Below are 22,479 nucleotides of genomic sequence, written 5' to 3'. Positions count from 1 at the left end.
AGCCTGACTGGGGCGCTGGGCCATGCAGAGGTCGCATGAAGAAGTGTACACAGTCTCCACTCAGAATCAGAATCAGAATTGGTGTTTATTGCCAAGTAGGTTTACACAGGAATTTGTTTTGGTGATTTTGGTGCAGAACAATTAACACAGAACTAGATTAAAATTAAGTAAAAGACTTAAATAGAATAAGATAAAAAATAGGAATAAGAATAAAAATATAAAAAGCAATACCTATAATACAAATAGTACAAAATATGTACAACAGGTGTGATTAAAAACTGTACAGTTGTGCAGGATATTGGACAGTGCAAAGAGCTTACAGTATTAATTTAAAAATAGTGCAGCGTATAGACAATGTAAGTCCAGTGTGCATTAATGCAACGCATAGTCTGAATTAGAGACTTAACACTCATTAAGTGTTAAGTGACTGGGGGGCTAGATGAGGGACCGTGTCACGTGGGGGGGTGGAGGGGGGTCGGGGCCTTGTTGAGGAGGCTGGCAGCAGAGGGGAAGAAACTGTTCCTGTGTCGGAGGGTTTTGGTCCTGATGGAGCGCAGCCTCTTGCCAGAGGGGAGGATCTCAAAGAGACTGTGACTCTCATCATATCTCCTTTAACTACCAACATAAAGGTGTAAATCTGTATTATTATTATTATTATTTGGCCTTTTTGCCCTTATTAGAAAGGACAGTGAGGAGTGACAGGAAATATTGGGAGGAGAGAGTGAGGACAACATGCATCAAAGGGCCACAAGCTGATGCCTGCTCTACCAACTGAGTCTGAAGAAGATAAATCTACTCTACTCAATTCTGTACGACTCAAAAAGATGTATCTCCAAAAGTCACAGTCAAAATACCAACAAAAGAAACCAAAGCTGATTGCAACCTGTTGCAACAAAGCCCGATACGTTAAGTTCAATACTTAAGTCCCACCTCTGACCAGACAGATGGCCAATCATAGTTGTTAGGGTGGTACATGTACGTGGTAGAGAACTGGGAGGCTGCTGAGGTTTCACTGGACTGGCTCCTTAGACGTATAGTTCCATTTTCTATAACCTCTTGTAGAGTGCAATAAACCTCTTAAACTTATAGATTCCTAATCATTTTACACACTTTCACAGAAAGATACAGAAACATAACTGTGAACTGCAGAACATGTGGTGAAACCTTTTATTTGAACTCCTTTCTAACAAGAAACATTTCCTTTTCTAAATGGCAAAATGTACAGGTTTTACAGGTTGAGACAGGTTTTATGTCTAAACAGCAAAATTACATTCACCTGGCTAGTTTTTGGGTGGGGGCAGAAACGTTAAAGATGGATTCCTTAATGCTCACCACTGCAGAGAAGTGAGCAAATAGATTATTTTTGTTTGTTCTTTTGCTTTTTTTAACCTGCCCTGTTATCAAACTGTGATTAGGCTGGCATCATGTTACATAACTGAAGCATGATGCAGGTGTCTTCATGCTTTTCAGTGAGGGGTAACAGCAGCTGTCTGCAGACCACACCCCCCTTCACCTGTGTCTGTTTAAATGCAGCAGCCTGACAACAAACTGTCAGTGTGGCTTTGGCTGGATGTTAATAACGCACACTGAGCTGACATTGATTTGTATTGACATGGATTTCTTGCAGCTACCAGGTAAGACTGATTTGATAAAACTCTTTATTATTTTGAATGAGCTAGACATGTATCACACTCGATTGTACAGTGATTTAAGCATTAAGGTTAATAATAACCCATTGTCACTTGTAGAAGTTAAATAGTTGAACAGACAGAGTTAAAGCTGAAAGCAGTTGTACTCTCATCACAGGAATGAAACATGGTTTATCTGTGAGTTAAACTATGTTTCATTAATCACATAAAGATGATTCAGTTCAAGTGTAAGCTATGAAAACAGGTGAAACTTAAGCAGAAGAAGAAGTGCTGGAAATAATTCTGTGTGTCTATCAAACTATTCAAATGTTGAAATGTCCGATGACATATGTATGTAATGATAAAGACATCCGGTAAATGGCCAGATGGTTTCAGACTTTCAGATTGAATACAAAGCCCCTGAAAACTTTAAATATTTGGGCTTTTGTTATAAAATGTACGTTTGATTTAAAAAATTATCTGTTAATTGTTGACCAGACTTTATCTTCAGTCACATTTCAAGTAAATGCTGTTGGAGGCTGTTGATTAAAACATCATACTTCTATCCATTTGAATAATATGCAAAAAGTTTCAGGGATATATTTCCTGACCACTGATGCCCTTCATGTGCCCTTGATAGGGAGAGTGGCAGAGAGAAACAACAAAACATATTCTTATGCTACATGTAGGTCCTTCAGATCCTTTAGACACTCTGTGATGTTTGACAGAAGTTTGCCTCACTGCATCTTCACTAAGTGCTACCAACAGTGACAGAGACCGTCTCTGGAGGGCAGATATGAAGTGTTCACACGCTGTTCAGATCTGTCAAACTATGGGTCTGCACTGATGTCCAATATCTTGCTGTACTTGTATGTATGGCAGTATGTACGAATGTGTGTGTGAGACTGGGGTCAATGTGTCATGTTGAGTGGTAGGGAGAGAAAAGGAGCTATATCAGTGTAGTCCATTTACCATCCTTCATTTTTTTAACCTTTATTCAATAACATCTTCAGTTTAAATAATTTTTGCTCAGCTGGTCGGCTCAAAAAATGTCAACTTTTGGTATTTTTTCTTAATTTTTTCTAAATCTTTTGACATCTGGTCAGACACCACGGGGCCATAAGTAAATAAATAAGACACAGAACCTTTATCTAAATGCTTACAATATGCTAGGAACACAATTATCCAGCTGTTTATTCAAAGCAGCACCTTCAGCAACAACAAGTGTGACATTGTTTTACGTGACATACTTATTTGCCTAAGCACTGTACATCCCTCGGGAGCTCAGACCTGTCAGGCTGTTTGCTGTTACCTGGAGGAGACCTGGAGCCAGTCTGGTCTAATTGTGCCTCTGAAGTGCACGTGGAAAACAAAGATGAACTGATTGACAAAAGCATGTGCACTTGTTTGATCTCATTTGACTGAGTACATAGACAATTTTATTTGAATGTACAGTAACGGCTCACAAAAGCAAGATCACTTTCCCAAGAGCACAAGTCTTAGGTGTAGATGAAGCCTGCTCCAAAACATGTGTCAGAACATTAAAATTAAAAATATAAAATTAATGAAATTTCACAAATTTATTCTCAAATATCACACGTTATATGTGCAGACAGAAAAGAATAGAAAAATGACGAGGAGATGATCAGAGGCTTTGAAATTGAAAAGCCTGACGAGCGAAGCTGTTCTATGGATTTTCTGACAGGGCCAGGAAAACTGTAAATATACGTATAATATATTAAAATTGTACCCAGTAAAGATGAATTTGTTCATATCTTGAGTGTATCTTTGATGTGCATCGAGGATGATGTGTGGGGGAAGGTTTACAGGTCTCTTATATCCAACAGGAGCTTGTAATTAACCTCGCTTTCAAGCATTTTGCAACAATTTGCAACAGGTGGGGCTACGTGTGCATCTCTGAAAAATCAGTTAACATACTTTCCCTTTGCAGAAATAATTGCAGATCAGATAAAATAATAATCTATATTCTATATAATATCTCTAATAATATAGCCCATTTACCAGATCTGTGATCTTTGTGATAAAATAATCTAGTAAGTGATATGTTACATAAATCATATGTGATGGATCAGACCTCCCTGTGTCCTCATAGATATGTGTCACATCCATCCTCTTGTATACTGTTGGATCATCAAAGGTCCCTTCTGTCCAGTGTAGTCCTCTGAGAGAAGATGTCGCCTGTCTGTAATCTCTAAAGTTCTTTCACCTTCATGTTGGTGGTTATAGTTTGAGTAAATAACATGGCTTAGCAGAGACATCAGACACTCATTTGCACGTATTACATTTTCATTATAGATAAACTGTTTGTTTTGTACTTTCAGACAGAATCTTAGAACAACCTGCTGTGAGAGACAAACAGCAGGCCGACAGCGCAGGTGTCAGAGACAGAAAACAGACACCTGCTGACTTCAGCAGCATCTACAGCAAAGGTGAGAGCTCAGGTCGTACAGTGATCATCTTATGCCTTAGTTCTGAGTACTCCCGTGTTCAAACAATTCTGTTAGTGTTAACCACAAGGTGACAATCAACCACATTTTAAAAAAAAAGTATATAAATATCTGCTACTTTCCTCCGTACAGAAAGAGAAAAGTATACAGATCAAATCAAAATACATATGATATAAAAATATAATCTCTGAAATAGAAAATAATAAAGTTAATGTTAATGACGGCCATATAAGTGAGTTCCATAAAGACGTCATTTTTATAATTACTTTAGGAGTGTTTAAGGAAGTAACTGAGGTCGGAGAAGATTCCACCGACTGTGTCTCCAAGGATCATTCTTTCATTAAAAACTGTCCTATTATTTTCATTAACAATAATAGCCCATTTTTAGCAATTTATTTGGTCAGAGATAAAGTTTTGCCCAAGACATTATTGATGAATTAAAACTAGGTTTTATGCACAGAGGGCACACTGTTGTACCAAAACTGCTTGGTTTGTCTGAGGAATAAGTTCGTGGTTTGACTTATTATTTGACTTTGACATGACCAGTTATTATTTTTTCTCCCAGGTTTGGTAACTGTCTGTTTGTGTATTTGTGTGTGTGTGTGTGTGTGTGTGTGTGTGTGTGTGTGTGTGTGTGCAGACCTGCTCCCAGCTTCAGGCAGTGAGGAGGTGACCAGGGGATTCATGCAGGAGCTGGTTAACATCCTGATGGGTTACATCTGCAAGTCGAATCAGAGGAGCTCTAAGGTGCTCAACTGTTTCTATTAGCAATACATATAACAGCAGAAGTCAACGCAAGAGGCAATTACACCTGTCCAGACTATTTGCTGGACAGGAAATAACAAGTAAATATATTAACAAAGCACACAGGAAAAGGCCCTTTTCAATATGAGACAACAGATTTCCAGAAGAGGTTATTTTGTCTGAATGCTGAGAGAGAGCACGCTTCATGAAATAGACTCAGTGTGGACATTTAAATGAATGTATAACATGCACATGAATCTGAACCGACACTTTAAACTTAAGGAAATTGAAATGATGCTTAGACACAACAATTTTAAAAAACACAAAGTAAAATTCCCTGTATGTGTAAACCTACGTGGCATTAAACCCCGATTCTGATTGTGATCTTTCACACATATTGTTTGCTGATGTTGATGACATAATTGGGTCTTTAAAGGTATGATAAGTAGGATTCTCCTTGAAAAATAAAATGTAGACTTTTACAAATATAATATAATCTAAATCATCACTTCTGGGCCTCTATACATGTGTGTTGGTGAGTGTGTGTGCAGACCCTTGTGAGACCCTTCCCTCTGCTTCTATTCTGTTGTATTGCTTTGCACGGGATGTTTTCAGGAGGGGCGCTGTCGTGGTTCCCTGAGCCAATCACGGCGTACAGGTGAGTGTGGGAGTGGTTCAAATTAGCAACTGGGCCCCATTCAGACCGGCGAACATGGCGAGAGAGCGATGCAGAGTTGGCTTTCCTTCTGTTGGACAGGTAGGTGCCTCAAACCGGGTAGGACAAGCTAACCGGCGGTTAGCATGCTAGCACAAAGGTAACCCTGATGCTACCCGTGTTAGCTCAGCGTTGTGGGCGTGTTCTCACATGAGAGAGTGAGAGTGAGCTTCTGGTGACAAAGAGCCCAGGAGGAGGGGCCCAGTTTGAACTCAGTTTGAATGTGTTGTTGACAAAATGCAAGGAAAAATCCTCCTTATTATACCTTTAAAGAGGTGGTGATTACTTTATTTAAAACACAGGAGTGAAAAAACACAACCTTCCCCTCTGCCTGCATGATGACTGTCCTCACATGTGTTCAATGATTTTTGATACAGCCCCAGTTAGTTGTAAAAAAAAAAAAAAAGCATATTTCATTTTTGTTCTTTCGTATTAGTACATTTTTAACTATGAGATACAGAAGGTGACTGTAAATGTGAAAAGCACATGATGTATTTTAGGTCCTGGACTTCCACCATCCTCATCAGCTGATGGAGGGACTGGAGGGTTTCAGCCTGAACCTGCCAGAGCAACCAGAAACTTTGGAGCAGATACTGGTGGACTGCAGAGACACACTCAAATATGGTGTCAGTACAGGTGTGTGTGTGTGTGTGTGTGTGTGTGTGTGTGTGTTCCTGTCCATGTACAAAAAAAAGTTATATAGTAGCTTCATAAATGTGACTGCTGGAAACAGTGTTTGAGTTGTCTGTTCAACACTCTGATCATAACAAAGAAGAATCAGAGTCTCCGTCCCAGCCCAGAATCAGAACAATTGGTTCTGTAGTGTAATGATTACAGTTCAAAGAACATCTGTACAGTCAGCTCATTTTCACTCCCATTAACCAAACATCACAGCTTAGTCTGCAGACCACCGCTTCAAACGATGACTCTGCAGGTACCCTCTGTAACATTTCCGAACATTATCTTTTAGCTTGTTTTTATGGGCCATGACGCCAGGTTACGTATGAATAATCCCAAAGTTTGCTTGGGGTGGTGGTCGGGATGATTAATGGGTTAAACAACAAGCGTCTTCAATCCAGGAGCCCAGGTTCAACCACGTGTCACACAAATAGTCGAAGTTGACTTCCTTAAGTAGAAAACAAGTTCGATAAGTTATGTACGAATGTTAGTTACTGTACATAAGTTACATAAGTATTGTAGGAGATTTATCATCTACAATCTTTTTCTGAAGTCCTAACCAAGCTGTGACTGTTGCACAACTCATATATTAATTATTTCTGGTGCTTGCATGACCATGACCTTTGACCCCCATCCTTTTTTTTTTTACAGGCCATCCCCGTTTCTTCAACCAGCTGTCCTCAGGTCTGGATGTGATTGGTTTGGCTGGCGAATGGTTGACCTCTACAGCCAACACTAACATGTAAGATGTCATCATGTAGAAAATAACATTTATATAAGTAATAATTACGTTTACTCAATTACTGCAGCGTACAGTTTGAGGAATCTGTTTTAAAAAAAAGTTTCCATTTAATGTGACTTCATACTTTTTAAACCACTACATTTATGTGGCAGCTTTTGAAACGTATTATTTTTCAGATTAAGATTTTGCGCAAAAATATTTACATTGATAAAATCGAATTCATGAAAGGAAATAGATTTCAGATGACCTCGCAGATGGTTGCATTCAGATAAATATTTTATGTCCTAGAAATAAAATAATCCAATATCTCACAACAGTAGACGTGATTGTTTTTGCTCTCCAATCCCTCATATTTATCTTGTGACCCTCTTTAGGGAGCCGTCTTAAGTCTTTTTCCTCATATTATTATAAAATACATACATGTCTTCACCAGGTTTACCTTTGAAGTGTCGCCTGTTTTCATCCTCATGGAGGAGATTCTGCTGAAGAAGATGCAAAGTATTGTAGGATGGTCTGAAGAGGAGGGAGACGGCATCTTCTGTCCAGGTGATTCATGCAGGAAAAGTAGGGCAGAAATGGATGAACTGTTTTATTTTAAAGAAACAATGAACATCCACATACTAAAGGTTGAAATGCATGGCAAAGAAAAGCTCGGCTCAAAGGAAGTGAACCATTATTGTATGTGTGAACTGAAGTTAGACTCAGTTCCAGCTCTTATCAAAGGCCAGCAGTAAACAGTGTTTCATACTAAACTAATCTGACTATGATTACCAGGGCACAAAGGGTTTCTCTACCCTAACAGTGCTCTGTAATTCTCTATAAACCTTTTGTACTGTGTAGCTGTTGCCTCTGCTTTCCCATAAGCTGTTTACTCTTGTGTTTCCTGAAGGAGGCACGATATCCAACCTGTACAGCATCCTGGTGGCCCGATATCACTTCTACCCTGAGGTGAAGATCAGAGGGATGGGAGCTCTGCCTCAGCTGGCCCTCTTCACCTCAGAACATGTAATCACATCTTACCCACTATTCATCTGAGAAGTATGGATATTTATGGAGGTATCAAAGGGGAATTCTGGTCTTTTTGAACCTCTGTTGTATTAAAATGTCTTGGGGTCTAAATGACAAGTTTCTACGAAGACTTCTGGAATTGCTCAAGGAGATTGTTTCAGCCGGAAGCCATGAAACTGGCTGTAATAGCTGCCATGTCATCAAATGCGCCCAATCCAAGTACCTCCAATAAAAGTGCTCTTGTTTTTTCCATTGACAAGCTCAGATTGTTATTCAAAGTGTCTGACAACTCTATAGAAAGTTCCCTTCAGAGATAAGCAGTTTTGTATAAGAGAAATATGTAATTTTATCCAAAACAGCCACACTTACATAGTTTCTTAAGCCACCAGACCCCATAAAAAAACCCAGCAATTTAACCTTGCAGAACACAGGCGCTGCTTATCTACCTCGACGAGGGTTTTTTTGTGTGTGTTGTTGCAGTCTGCAGGATGGAGCAATTTACTGACGCAATCCGAGGACATTTTGTACCTATTAGCACAAAAAAGAGCCCGGGTTTAGAAATACCAGAGTTCACCTTCAACCTTATTATTGGAAATACCTAAAGAGCATCAGAAGTGTTTGTGAACATAAATGTGCTTTATTTGACAGAAGCATGAAATCTCTGGTTTGATAAAATCAGATTGATAGTTAAAAGGAGATGGCCGAGGGGACAGACTGAACAAAGGAGCAGAGTCAAGAGAGCAGCTTTTCTGATTCATGTTTTACATTCTCTTACACCGAAAAATGTAAATGAGGATTTTTCCTCCAATGTTTTTTGTAAATATTCCCCAGTAAACTTTATTTATATATCAGTATGTTGTTTATTTCATTGTTTAAATATGAAGGTCGGTGGTTATTCCAGCTGTATTGACAAAAAGTCCAATGTCTATGTATCGCCACCTCCCGCACGCAGTCTGAGGTCTAACCAGGCTGATGAACGGCTCAGCTCAAAATGTCTGTGCATTAAATAATCTCTGCATTAGTCGCAATGTGCAGACTTTTCAGTTAGTCTTAGGTAAGAATTTCACCCTCAGCAGTTTGAGGAATCTGAGCTGGGTTAGGTAATACTTGTGTAACAACAATATACTGAGTCAAGGCCCAGTCTCTAGCTGTTGTTTACTTCAAAGTAGGATCCCAGCCCGGCTGCTGAGCAGTGTGTGGTGATGCTGTCTGTATTCACTTCACCTGACATCTGCACCTGGGGCCTTTACTTCTTCTTTCAACCAAACAATGCAGCAACTTCTGCCAGCTGAATGAAAGTGTACCTGTTTGAAGTGGAATGAATGGCTGTGTGTTTTTTCCATTCAGAGTCACTACTCGGTAAAGAAATCTGCAGCCGTGCTGGGGATGGGCAGTGAGAATGTGTTCATGGTGAAATGTGATGAAAGGTGGGTAAGTTACACTCTCACTAAGTCAACATGGTTAATAGTCACTATGAAGCGCAACATAAGAACAGTTTGCTCACCTGCTGCAGCTTTGTAAATGTGTCTGTGTGTGTTTAGTGAAGTGTTCCCTTCATGTGGGCAAATAGACAGAATGTAGAACAAGTTTACTGCAGAGTGAATTCTTCCACTGTGTTTTTAACATACATTTACTACTTTGCTCTAATGACGTTCACATTTGGATGGTTCTCTGCATCTATTGTACGTACATACTGTGTTACAGTGCAATGAATACATTGACCTTTAAGTGTTGTAGAGCACCTGCTGAAAGCAGGCGTGCAGCTATGATAGTCTTTGTGATATGTACAGTTTTCATTCATTAAAGGGGAATTCCATTATTTACATATTACTAATATGTAAAAAAACAAAAAAACAACAGGTTGCTTCAGCTGGCAGCTGCGGGCTGTAATCAATCAATACGTGTCTGATAACATCAAAGAAAGGATCCCTACTGAGATAAACCTTTTGTATTTTTTAAACCAGAAACAGCCGTTACATCGCTCTCTGCTGGTCTACTGCTGCAAAGACCTGGAATGCTCCTTTAAGCAGCATGTTGGGTGTGCTCTTTACTGACTCAGTGTTTCATTTTGGTCCTTTCAGAGGGAAAATGATTCCTGCTGAACTGGAGACTTCCATTTTAACCGCTGAACAAAAGGTATGAATGAAGGGAGGAAGTCAGGAAAAACACTTCCAGTATGTTTTCATGTAACAGTATTTAATGTGTTAAAAATGTCCCCCATACTCACTGTATAAATTACACTGTTACCGACTCGTAAGTTGGAGTTGTTGTCTCTGTGTGAAACAAACACCCACAGCTGATGGAAACATACAGAACATAACCCCTCTCTCTCTCTCTCTCTCTCTCTCCAGGGTTTGGTTCCTTTCTATGTGAATGCGACAGCGGGCACCACAGTGTACGGAGCCTTTGATCCTCTCAATGCCATCGCAGATGTCTGCCACAGACACACACTGTGGATGCATGTTGATGTAAGGTCCCCCATGACTTTCTCTCTCTTTCTCTCGCAGTCACATACCAGTCCCTTTTTTAGAAACAATAATCACTGTGGATTAAAGGAGTCTTTGGTTTCCCCCAAACGATCCTTCAGTTCATTGCTCACAAGATATCTACCAGGAGCTAAATTATCCAGAGAGGTCTCTTCCTCTCCAAAATATACAGGCCCTGTGCTTATTATCGGTTATTATAGTTGAGGGCCGGCTCAGGGCATGAGCGATACAGGCGACACCTAGGGTACCACTTTCTGAGGCGTGCTGGCATGAGTCTTAAATGTTTTCCAGGGTTTGAAAGTAAACCTACAGCAAGATGGACTCATTTACCTCTTATCTCCCCCTGTGCTCTGCCCTCTCTCTCTCTCACCTGCTCAACCACTACTCACTCACGCTGCCCAACACAAGTTACAGCTGACAGAGAGGAGACATGCATTTTCTCAGGTTACAAACAATAGTAATGTGACTTCAGGACGCTGAGAAAGTAGTCTGCATGAAGTGTTTTAATGTTGTGCCGCCTGACAAAGGACGCGAGTCTAACCTGTATAACATGAGCCCATGCTGACTGATTTGTGAGTTTGTGCTGAACAGAATAAATTGGAGCGAAAGGTTGAAGAAATTGAATGAGTTTGGTACAGGCAGAATTATTATCATCACTCAAAGAGCTAAGCCTGAAGAACATATTTATTTAACATATTTCATAAATTCATAAATTCCATTTCAGTGGAAGTGACATTCATTTCACTCAGTCACCTTGTTACTAACGCAGTATTATCAAATAATACGAATAGTCCTCAAGTGAAAGGAGGTATGTGGGGAGTACATTCTTCACATATAAAGTTTATTTTCCATTTTGCAGTAAAAGTAGGAGAAAAAGGCTTTTCATTTCAAAACAGGGTTTTAAAATCAAACGATCCAGAAGAATCTTTTTCAGAACTAATCTCCATCTTTAACGCAGAACACATGACAACAACAGCACACTGGGCATGTGCGTACATGTGTAAACAGGCAGACGCAAAACAAAGCAATGTATGTGCCTGTTTTAAAAGGCAGAATATAACTACACAACAGCAGCTAGCACAGACAGCAAGTTCAACAGCACAAACAATTAGTTAGACAAACAACAGAAAAGAACAACAAATATTTACAGAGTCAAAAAAATGTTTTATTTATACATACATATATCACAAACCTATATTCTCCTCGGGGGGTGGGAATGGAGTTATCACAAAACACAGTGCTAACATGCACCAACCTGTTCTGTTTGAATGTGACTGTCTCTGCAGGCGGCGTGGGGAGGAGGCCTGCTGATGTCAGACAGACACAGGATTAAACTACAGGGCATTGAACGGTAACCACATCAACACACAGCCCAAACACTTCACACAGTGTGTCTTTCATATCTGTGGGAATTCCTTTGGGACAGCGCTCCAATACTCTGAGCCTACAACTCACTGTGTCGTCACTGATGCATAATGACACTATATAAAACAATGAAGGAGAAACTCTTCTGATTAACACACATGTTACCTTTGCCTGGTAATTTTCCACACGTGTAAAATTTTGCATCTTCTACCATGTGTACGTGGTGTGTCCTTTTTTTATTATATCATTATATCATTTTCCAAACAGCATTCTCTATGAGCGATGTAGCTTCTCAGCTGAGGGGATATGTTAAACATGATGTTACATTAGTAACGTCACAAAATGAAGCCAGGCAGTTCCAGAAGCACAAACTATAGCAAACCATTACTGGAACCTACAGGCGTCCAGTTTGTGATGCAGGAAACCTGTTTAAAGTTAAGGTCAGTGACATTGTCAGTATGATTACAGAGATGTTAACAAAACACAACAAACTTGGCGGAGGGTTGTAATGTTGCTCACCTGACATGACTGACAAGAGTTGCAGTTGAAAAAAGCTGCCTGTGGTAATTCGGCATAAAGGGGTTTTATTTAAAGTGGATAAAGTGGATCTAGGGCAGGCAGTGAAATTTGGGAATAACTATAAAACGAGCGGCTCTCACCTACAACTCGGTTTCCATTGTTCTTACCAAAGAGCCGTTCGAAATAATCGGACCGTTCGCGAACGTCACAACACTAGTTTCGACCCCGAACCCAAGATAAAAAAAGTTGTTACATTAAAAGTAAACAGAAGGAGGGCGCTGTTGAGCATCGAGCATGTAGGACGTGTCTGCCCACTGCTCCGTGGATTTGCGATATTAAATACTTTTCAACACAGTTTTCTCTTTGTTTTTTCGCTGGTATCTTGTAGGATAGTGTGTTCAGACCATCATATGGTACTTTTTTGCACATATTAAGCACGAATGGCGACTTCACGCGGGAAACCAGACCAGGGACGTTCAGGCCGCTCTAAAGCCTCACACTCTGCTGAGCCGACCTCGCCGCCGAAAGAAGCGGATGAGTCCGGAGCCGCCTCCAATTTAGGACAACTACAAGCTATGCTGGACCTACTGAAAGGGGAAATCTGTACTAAGATTGACTGGTTATCCTCCGACTTGCGGTCCGATATTTCTTCGGTAAGGGAGGAATTGAGACACACCATTGAACCTCTACAACAGAAACTCAGCTCACATGACCAGACCATCGCTGAGCTGGAGCGCGCATCCACGGATCATAGTGACCAGCTAACTACACTGGAAACTACGGTCTCTACACTCCAAAAGCAGGTGAAACTGCTGACCGACAAATGTGAGGACTTGGAAGGGAGAGCAAGGAGAAACAATATACGGCTAGTTGGAGTACCAGAGGGAGCCGAGGGAGCACAACCGACTGAATTTGTGTCTCAACTACTGAAAGACATCCTTGGTTTGGAGGAGAAACCCCTACTCGACCGTGCACATCGCACTCTTCGGCCCAAACCCAGGGAAGGTGAGCAGCCCCGGCCCCTTGTCATTAGAGTGCACTTTTTTCATGTGAGGAACGACATTCTGCGTCGCGCTGGAGAGACCTCCCGAGCGTCCCCTCTTCTCTACCGAGGAAAGAAGCTGTTTCTCTTCCCCGACTACACTGCATCGGTCGCTAAAAAACGTGCCGCCTTCATGGATGTTAAGCGCCAGTTACGTTCATGCCCCGGTGTCAAGTTTGGCCTGAGATTTCCTGCAGTCCTCATGATCACGGTACCCGGTGGAGCCACACGTACATTTGAAGACCCAGCGGCCGCGATGGACTTTGTGAAAGCAAATGTAAAATCCGTGGTGTCTTCTGTAGCTTCAATCTAAAGACGGTTAAATAAGGTATTTCAACTGACTAACTGGCCATTTAAGTACCTGTTTGTTGAGCTGCGCTCCATAAGAAGCACTATTTGTACGGTTTTGTTCATGCTATTGCTGTGTTGTTCATATATCCGCTTGCTCATTTAGTATCGCAAATCCAGGGGATGTTGGAGGTATAACGGAGTGTGTTAGGATGTTTTTGTTACAATGTGGGTTTAGCATGCGTCCGGTTCCGAGTGACGCTTCAGCTTGGGGGGTGGGGGGTGGGGGGTGGGAGAGGGTTGTTTATGTTTAGTGTTTTGTTACGCTTGGTCACCCGTTTTCTTAATTATACTTTGGTTATCGTTACACATCCACTTACCATATTGCAGAAACTCTTTTTCATTTGCCTAAAATATGTCCCACCATAGTTCTCCACAGCAGTCTGGGAGTGGACTCAAATTTGTTAGTTGGAACTGTAAAGGTATAAATCATCCTATTAAACGCAGTAAGGTCCTTCACCACCTCCAACAACTAGGTGCTGGCATTATCTTTCTTCAAGAGACTCATTTAAAATCCTCAAGTCAGCCTCTCCTACAAAGGAGATGGGTTAAGCAGGTATTTCAGTCCACTTATCAACATAAGTCTAGAGGTGTGGCAATATTGATTCATAAATCTGTTAATTTTCTGTCATCTAATGTTATCTCTGACCCTAATGGGAGATATATTCTAGTATCAGGGCAACTTTACAACACTCCAGTCGTTCTCGCTAATGTATACGGTCCTAACTGGGACAATGAGGCCTTCTTCCAATTAATGTTCTCTGAACTACCTAATTTGTCCACATTTTAACTCATTTTGGGAGGAGATTTTAACTGTTGTCTTTATACTGTATTAGATCGCTCATCACTTAGTGCTGCTATACCTTCAAAATCTTCTAAAATGATTCTCTCCTTTATGGAAGAGTTTTCACTTTCTGACCCTTGGCGCTTTCTTAACCCATCAGGAAGGGCTTACTCTTTTTTTTCTAAAGTGCATCACACCTTTACTCGCATTGATTATTTTCTTATCGATAACCATCTTCTTCCTACTATTCAGTCATGCTCCTATGAACCTATCTTAATATCCGATCATGCTCCGGTTTTCCTGGAGTTGCACATAAAGGATTGTGATAACTCACGCCCCCCCTGGCGTCTTAACGTGCGCTTATTGTCGAATGAGGATTTTGTCAAATGTGTTTCCAATCAAATTGAATTTTTTCTTGCTGTTAACAGGGCCCCAGGGGTTTCGGCTTCTCTTCTTTGGGAAACTTTGAAGGCTTATATACGTGGTGAAATTATTTCATATAGTAGCTTTGAGGATAAAAAGAGGAAAAAAAGATTACAGGAACTTAGGCAACGCATTCTTCAGCTTGATAACATTTATTCCTCTTGCCCATCCCCAAACATATACAAGGAGCGCCTCTCCCTACAAGCAGAATTTGATGTTCTCATTACTAATCAAACCGTGGATCTATTACTTAAAGCTAAACATTTTCACTATGAGTATGGCGACAAAGCAGGTAAACTGTTAGCCCATCAACTGCGGCAGGCTTCCACCTCTCATCAAATTCAACAAATTCAAACTCCTTCTGGTATAACATCCGACCCTAGGAAAATTAATGATCAATTCAAACAGTTTTATAGCTTGTTATATTCCTCTGAAATTAATTCTGATTCTCCTGCTTTTGATAACTTCTTTGAGACATTGGACATAACTAAAGCTGATCCAGATTCTGTTAAAAGGCTTGAGGAACCGATTACTGTATATGAGCTTAAGGGGGCGATATTCTCCATGCAATCCGGAAAGTGCCCAGGGCCTGATGGCTTTCCAATTGAATTTTATAAGAAATTCTTTGATAAATTAACACCACTTTTGATTGACATGTTTAAGGAATCGTTCAGCTCCTCTGAATTACCTCCAACACTTAACCATGCCTCTATATCATTGATTTTGAAGAAAAATAAAGATCCACTTCATTGCTCTAGTTACCGCCCCATAAGTCAAAAAATCATGTAAAAATCTTGTCCAAATTATTAGCCATGTGGTTGGAGACAGTACTGCCTACTATTATTTCCCCTGATCAAACTGGGTTCATCCGAAATAGATACTCTTTTTCTAATCTCAGACGGGTTTTCAATATTATATATAATCCCTCCACTCGATCTATGTCTGAGGCTTTGATTTCAATGGATGCTGAGAAGGCATTTGACCGAGTGGAGTGGAATTATCTTTTTTATACATTGGAGAAATTTGGCTTTGGGCAGAGGTTTATTTCATGGGTTAAACTCCTCTATTCTTCTCCAATGGCTTCAGTTCGGACCAATAATGTTAACTCAATATACTTCCCTTTGCATCGCTCCACCCGTCAGGGCTGCCCCTTGAGCCCGCTGTTATTCGCTATTGCGATCGAACCTCTTGCCATCGCTCTCAGGTCAGATCCTTCTATAACCGGTATAATCAGAAATGGAATTGAACATAGAGTCTCCCTTTATGCGGATGACCTGTTGTTGCATGTCTCCAACCTCTCGGCTTCGGTCCCAGCAGCTCTGGATATTCTCACATCATTTGGGTGTATTTCAGGGTATAAACTTAACTTGGACAAGAGTGAAATATTCCCTTTAAATGATGCAGCCCGTAACTCAGTACAGGACTTCCCATTTAAACATGCCCCGTTGAGTTTTTCATATCTTGGTGTTCATGTTGGAGGAAAGTTTGAGGACCTGTTCAAGTTAAATTTTGCCCCCTTACTGGCTCAAATACAGGAAGATCTTCGACGGTGGTCACTACTGCCCTTGTCTCTTATAGCTCGAGTAAATTCTGTAAAGATGAATATCCTCCCCAAGCTATCATATCTCTTCCAATGTATACCTATTTTCCTTCCTCAGTCCTTTTTTAGTAAATTAGATAGTCTAGTTTCTGAATTTATTTGGAATAAGAAAGTTCCCCGACTACGCAGGGAGCTGTTGCAGAGGCCGAGGTCACTTGGAGGTCTGACTTTGCCTAATTTCAGATTTTATTACTGGGCTGCGAACCTGAGAATAATCCAATTGTGGATTCAAGATGAGAAATTACCCGGCTCTTCAACATGGTTAAAAATGGAAGCACTTTCCTCTAAACCAGCTTCGCTGACAGCTCTTCTTCTCTGTCCATTTAGCCTTTCTTTGTCTCCCTACACTAAAAATATTCTGGTTAAATCCACTTTAAGAATTTGGAAACAATTCAGACGCCACTTTGGCCTCCAGACCCCTTCTTTCTTAGCTCCCTTATCTGCCAACCCTATGTTTCATCCATCTTTGATTGATGGAGCATTTTCTATCTGGTCAAATTCTGGCATTAAGACGTTTAGTGACTTATATATTGAAAATGTCTTCGGATCCTTCCAGCAGCTGCGGGACAAGTTTTCATTACCAAATTCACAGTTTTTTAGGTATCTGCAGATCCGCAGTTTTGTTGGCAATCTTAATTCCTACTTTCCAGATCTTCCCGAGGCCTCACCACTTGACTCTTTTCTATCTCCTCCCTCTTCTGCTAAGGGTATGGTGTCACATTTATATAACCTTATTATATAAATGTATAATTGTATAACCTTACAACCTCATTGCGTCCAGTTTCTTTACGCCGGCTAAGAACTCAGTGGGAAGACGACGTGGGGGAGATTTCTGAGGAGCAGTGGGGCCTGATTTTGCGTCAGGTCCACACCTCATCTATCTGCGCGAGACATGGTCTGACCCAATGTAAAATTCTGCATCGCGTACACTTCACCAAAGTCAGGCTGTCTAAGATTTATGATGATGTTGATCCCATGTGTGACAGATGTCGTCAGGCACCTGCTACCTATATCCATATGTTGTGGTCGTGCCCCTCATTACACACTTATTGGTTAGAAGTTTTTAATTCCATTTCAATATGTATCATAACTCCATTTGAACCAACAGTACTATCTGCACTGTTTGGGATTTTGCCCCCTAATCTATCTATTCCAAAACACAAAGCAGATTTTGTGGCATTTGTTACTCTATTGGCCCGGCGTCTAATACTAATGAGGTGGAAATCATCCCCCCCCCCCTCCCACTCTTCTTGGATCAAAGATATACTAAATTTTGTCAAAGTGGAGAAAATACGATGTACAATAAATGGTTCGCTTGCTAAATTTGATAAAACTTGGGGACCTTTCTTTGCACATATGGACAGTTTGGTGTTTCCTACTATCCCAGAGTGATTGCTGCATCTGTATACTTTTTGGTTTATTTATCTACCTGCGATGGGTGTGAAATGTTACTTATTTATTTTTTATTTATTTATTTAAGGTTTCTTTTACTAGGTGGGTGTATGTCTGACTTTAAGTAACTTTGGATGACCAACGTATATGTATTCTATTTTGTTTTTTGCGTTTGCGTATTATGACACTGTTCAAGTATTTGCTCTTGGATTTTCTTGTACAGGTCCAGATTTTATGCTAACTTGTTTTATCTTATAACTTGTTATCGTGTCTTAAAATTCAATAAACAAATCTGTGAAAAAAAAAAGAAAAGTAAACAGAAGGCATTAAGTGTGCATTGAGTGGTAAAATGCATATACTAATTTACTAAATGTCTTACTTGCAGCAGCAGTGTTGCTCTTTGCAGCTTTTTTATGTTGTACATTGCTGTTAATCATAATGACTGAAGTACAGGGCTCACAAATGTTCCTTTTTGTGTGGCCAAAGGTCAAAGGATACACAAGACGCTACTTTGATGTGAGCGCGCACAGAGCTTGAAGCAGAACGTTTGGGTTAACAGAGAAAGGTGACAACAACCTTCATGATGCAAGCTATCTCTGACTGAGGTTTGAGGTTTGGTCAGCCGGCTCACACAAAGAGAGCCTGGGTATGTTGAACTTGCTCCGTAGATCAGCCCTCAGATCAGACGCTGTTTTTTCATGGTCAAAAGCACAGCATGGTCCGAGGCTGTCCGTGTCATCATCGCTCTGTAAGGAATTAAAGGCTACATTTCAAATGTTTGATTTCCAGAGCCTGGTCTGTCACATGGAATCCTCACAAGATGATGGGAGTCCCTCTGCAGTGCTCTGCCATACTGGTCAAGAAGAGAGTGAGTCATTATCTACTCTTCAGTTTAAGCTAAAAATACATCATGACCTGTGTAGTCTGTTCTCTGAATGTTTAAGCCATATTAGCATGGTGGTGATAGCAATGCGTCTTAGTCAGGCCCCCACTTAAAATTAAAAACAACTATTGGATTGATTGCCCTGAAACTTTGTACGGACAGTCATGGAGCCCCGAGGATGGATGGTCCTGACTCTGGTAATCCTCTGACTTTTCCTTTAATGCCACTAAGAGGATAACATTTGCTGAATTTCTGCTGCTGTAGGATGTATTGCCTTGAAATATGTGAACTTCTTTAACCCTTTGACTTTATTTCTATAATCTCACTCTTTCCAAACAGATGGTCGGCTAAGAGTGAGATTATAGAACTGTTTATGTTGTTCACCAAAACACTGATGTACTCTTCTTTAGTTTTGCAGTATTATCAAATTAGAACTTTTCCTCAATCAAACCAATGATTGTGTATTAATGTCCAATGCATCTCCTTCTACAGGGTCTCTTACAGAAGTGTAATGAGTTGGGGGCTGAGTACCTTTTCCAGACGGACAAACCCTACGATGTGAGCTATGATACTGGAGACAAGAGCATCCAGTGTGGCCGACATGTTGATGCCTTTAAACTATGGCTCATGTGGAAGGCGAAGGTATTCATGCACAGGATCAGTGTAACCCAAGTGTGATTCAGTCTTCCTTCTTACATGCTGGGCTTTGAACCAGACTGAAACACTGTCCTTGTTTAGCAGGATACACCCTTCATTTATGATGACTGTGATATTAGTTGGTATTCTGATTTTGGCTATCCAAAAAAAAGGCTTTAAAACAAATGCACTTAGTGAGAAAATGAACAGTCAACTTCTCAGAGTGTCTGTTTGAAAAACCCAACGAGCCTTTTACAGGTCACTGTAGTGGCGACTTATAAATCGTAAAGTAGTGACGACCTAAACCCTCCCCTGCTTTACGGTCTATGTGCCTCTAAATGGGAGCATAAGTGACTAAATGAACATCACGCTGTGTTGAAGAAGACTTGAAACGAGAGATTGAGACCATAAACTCATTAGGAACATGTTTACTGAGGGAATAAATCAAGAGAGAGGTAGGCTCATAGACCTCTTTACAATCAGACTTCTTTTTGTAACCAGTGGCGTCGCCCCCTGCTGGACATTAGAAAAAATGCAGTTTTATGGCACTTCTGCATTGGCTTCACTTTTCAGACCTGGAGGTATTAATACAGTATGAGCACTGAATGGATTATTTGAACGAGGAACCTTTTGGAAACTTCCCCTCCAAGGGTTCTTCACAGAATTCACTCATTTTTCTTTCTTCTTGAATCTGTGCAATAATGCAGGTCTAAACTTGCACACAAGCCCAGGCTGAATAGGCTGAGGCAGGTTGAATACACTGAAAACAGAGGAGATCAATCAGCTCTGATAATTAATTCACAGTTTGCAAAAAGATCAAAGTGAATGGCACTAGGGGCAGCCTGCTTATACAGTTTCTTTTTCTTTCACTTACCTGTCTCAATCTACCTTTAAAAGGCAGCAAGAAACACTGCCTGTTTGTCTATCTGTCTATATTTTTATCTTTGCATCCATCCATCTCTCTCTCTCTCTCTCTCTCACTCCCTCTCAGGGATCAGAGGGTTTTGGATCTCAGGTCAACAAATGCTTGGAGAATGCCGAGTATCTGTATGATCAACTGCAGAGGAGGGCGGACTTTGAGCTGGTCCTCAGACACAAAGTAAGGATAGATATTTACCACTTTGTAGTCTGTGTGCCATGTTACAATTATTATAACACTGTCTTAATTGTGTCAGAGGTTTTGTCGGGTCTACAAGTTGCCTAGCAAACGCTTTCAGGAGTTTTGCTGAAGTTTACATGTGCATCTCGACATGTGCATGCAACTCTGTTTCCGCTGTGTCTTGGCTCAGGCAAACAGTGAAGTTCCAGGACATGAATATTGTGAACAACCAAAAGTACACTGTAATTCTCTCACCACAGTAATGTGTCCTAGACATCTAAAACACTTTAAGTTTTTAATCCAGTTTAGCCTAAATGGATGCATTTAAACCTGCAAACTTTAACTTTGTGTACTTACCATGTGAAGAATACAAGCAGGCACTATCACTGTTTGTAGCATTAGTCGAGTGTAGAGATTTAATTTGTCTGTTATTTTCTTTTCTTTTTTACCTCTTTGTTTTTCCGTACATGTATCACTGTTACGTTCCCCTGAATGGGCTAGGGGATGAGGGGAGTAACAATAAATTAAAACCCAAGAAAAAGAAGGGATGAACTAAGTATAGGCAAAGTTGAAGGAATTTATTAACAAACTAAAGCAAAAAGGAAACACAAAGCGAGCTTCTTCTAAACAAAAGAGAAGCTGTTCTACAAGACAAAACACTATAGACCAAAAATTGCAAATGACAATACAACACTAAGGCCTCGAAGAAACGCCCTCCTTCCACTGAAAGAGTAAGCACGACGTCTGTCACACACACAGCCAAATGGCCCACTGGCCCTGGCTGTCTCCTCTCTGCTGTTCTTTATACTCCTGCCTGATTGCTGAATGGTAACAGGTGAGCCTGATCACCTGCTGCAGCAAGGGGAGATCAGCACCTGAGGAGCACAGGAGAAAGACACACACACACGGAAAACACAACACAAAACTATGGCACGTAACAATCACTCATGAATTCTCACCGTGCACATCTGTCCTCTGTCTCTCACACAGCCGGAGCACAGCAACGTGTGCTTCTGGTACATCCCTCCCAGCCTGAGAGGCCTGCCTCATGGACCTGACAGAGACTCTAGACTCCATCAGGTCAGTACAGAGTCCTCCTCAGTTATGTTCAGATACCACTGCTTAAGAGTTATATCTATCTGATGTTAATTTTTGCAGGTGGCCCCCCAGATCAAAGGCAGGATGATGGAGAAGGGCTCTGTTCTGATAGGCTATCAGCCTCTAGGGGACAAAGTCAATTTCTTCAGATGTGTGTTCTCCAATCCTGCCACACAGCAAGAGGACATCGACTTTCTGCTGGACGAGATCGCCTGGCTGGGCCTTGACCTTTGACCTCTGGTGGGACTATCTAACCTCCGTTCATGACAATATGAAGAAAACAATGACAGAATTGTGTTACTGTGCCATTATTCTACATTTCATCCAGCTTGGTTACACAGTCTAAAACTTTTATCAACCGAGGGGATGTCGGCTTCAGATGTCGTATCTCTGTCGTGTGTGTTATATTTAGGATCACTGAGTTTCAAAGTTTTGTGGCATTACACAAAAAAGGACTTTGTGTTTTATGTTACAGTAAAATCAAAATACACGCACAGCTCTGGTGTATAAATGTGCATATGACAACAATGTAAGTGCATTCAAAAAAAGCTGATTGCTGTATAGAGTAGAAGATCATAAAGAAATATCAAATGATTCAAAGCAACAGTAAATATACCACTGATAATCGGCTATATTAAAAGCATGCAAGACCTTTCTAGGCCTGTATCTGAACGCTCTTTAAAGAATACTATGAGGTTTTTTTAATTTGTTCATTCAGCCGTGCTTCATGTCATCAGTAACTGACTTCACTTCAGACCATGACTGTGGATTTCTCTTTTGGCAGCTTAGGCTCCTCCATGATCACGTCTCTTCCTCGCTGG

At 40.7% G+C, this 22,479-nt stretch overlaps 1 protein-coding gene across 1 annotated transcript; it reads left to right on the top strand.

Moving 5' to 3' along the window:
* Positions 1-1,570: 1,570 nt before the first annotated feature.
* On the top strand, positions 1,571-21,892 carry gad3 (glutamate decarboxylase 3). Its single transcript, XM_069684097.1, has 16 exons — positions 1,571-1,634; positions 3,971-4,078; positions 4,737-4,843; positions 6,056-6,191; positions 6,885-6,975; positions 7,409-7,521; positions 7,865-7,980; positions 9,331-9,410; positions 10,065-10,119; positions 10,335-10,451; positions 11,756-11,820; positions 18,732-18,810; positions 19,318-19,467; positions 20,453-20,560; positions 21,551-21,640; positions 21,719-21,892. The coding sequence occupies exons 1-16, from the start codon at positions 1,571-1,573 to the stop codon at positions 21,890-21,892; spliced, it is 1,653 nt and encodes a 550-aa protein (XP_069540198.1).
* Positions 21,893-22,479: the final 587 nt, after the last annotated feature.

Source organism: Semicossyphus pulcher, unplaced genomic scaffold (genome assembly GCF_022749685.1).
Source record: "Semicossyphus pulcher isolate SPU_LCO1_2020_fin unplaced genomic scaffold, fSemPul1.0.p SCAF_7, whole genome shotgun sequence".
NCBI lineage: Eukaryota > Metazoa > Chordata > Actinopteri > Labriformes > Labridae > Semicossyphus > Semicossyphus pulcher.
Note: the sequence above shows the minus strand (reverse complement) of the source record. Positions and strands in the feature narration are given on the sequence as shown.

Excerpts from the sequence above, each read along its gene's own strand:
- gad3 (XM_069684097.1), top strand. The coding sequence starts at position 1,571 with ATGTTAATAACGCACACTGAGCTGACATTGATTTGTATTGACATGGAT. Across the intron at positions 1,635-3,970 it reads GGATTTCTTGCAGCTACCAG|ACAGAATCTTAGAACAACCT; the intron begins GTAAGACTGATT and ends TTGTACTTTCAG. Across the intron at positions 4,079-4,736 it reads CAGCAGCATCTACAGCAAAG|ACCTGCTCCCAGCTTCAGGC; the intron begins GTGAGAGCTCAG and ends GTGTGTGTGCAG.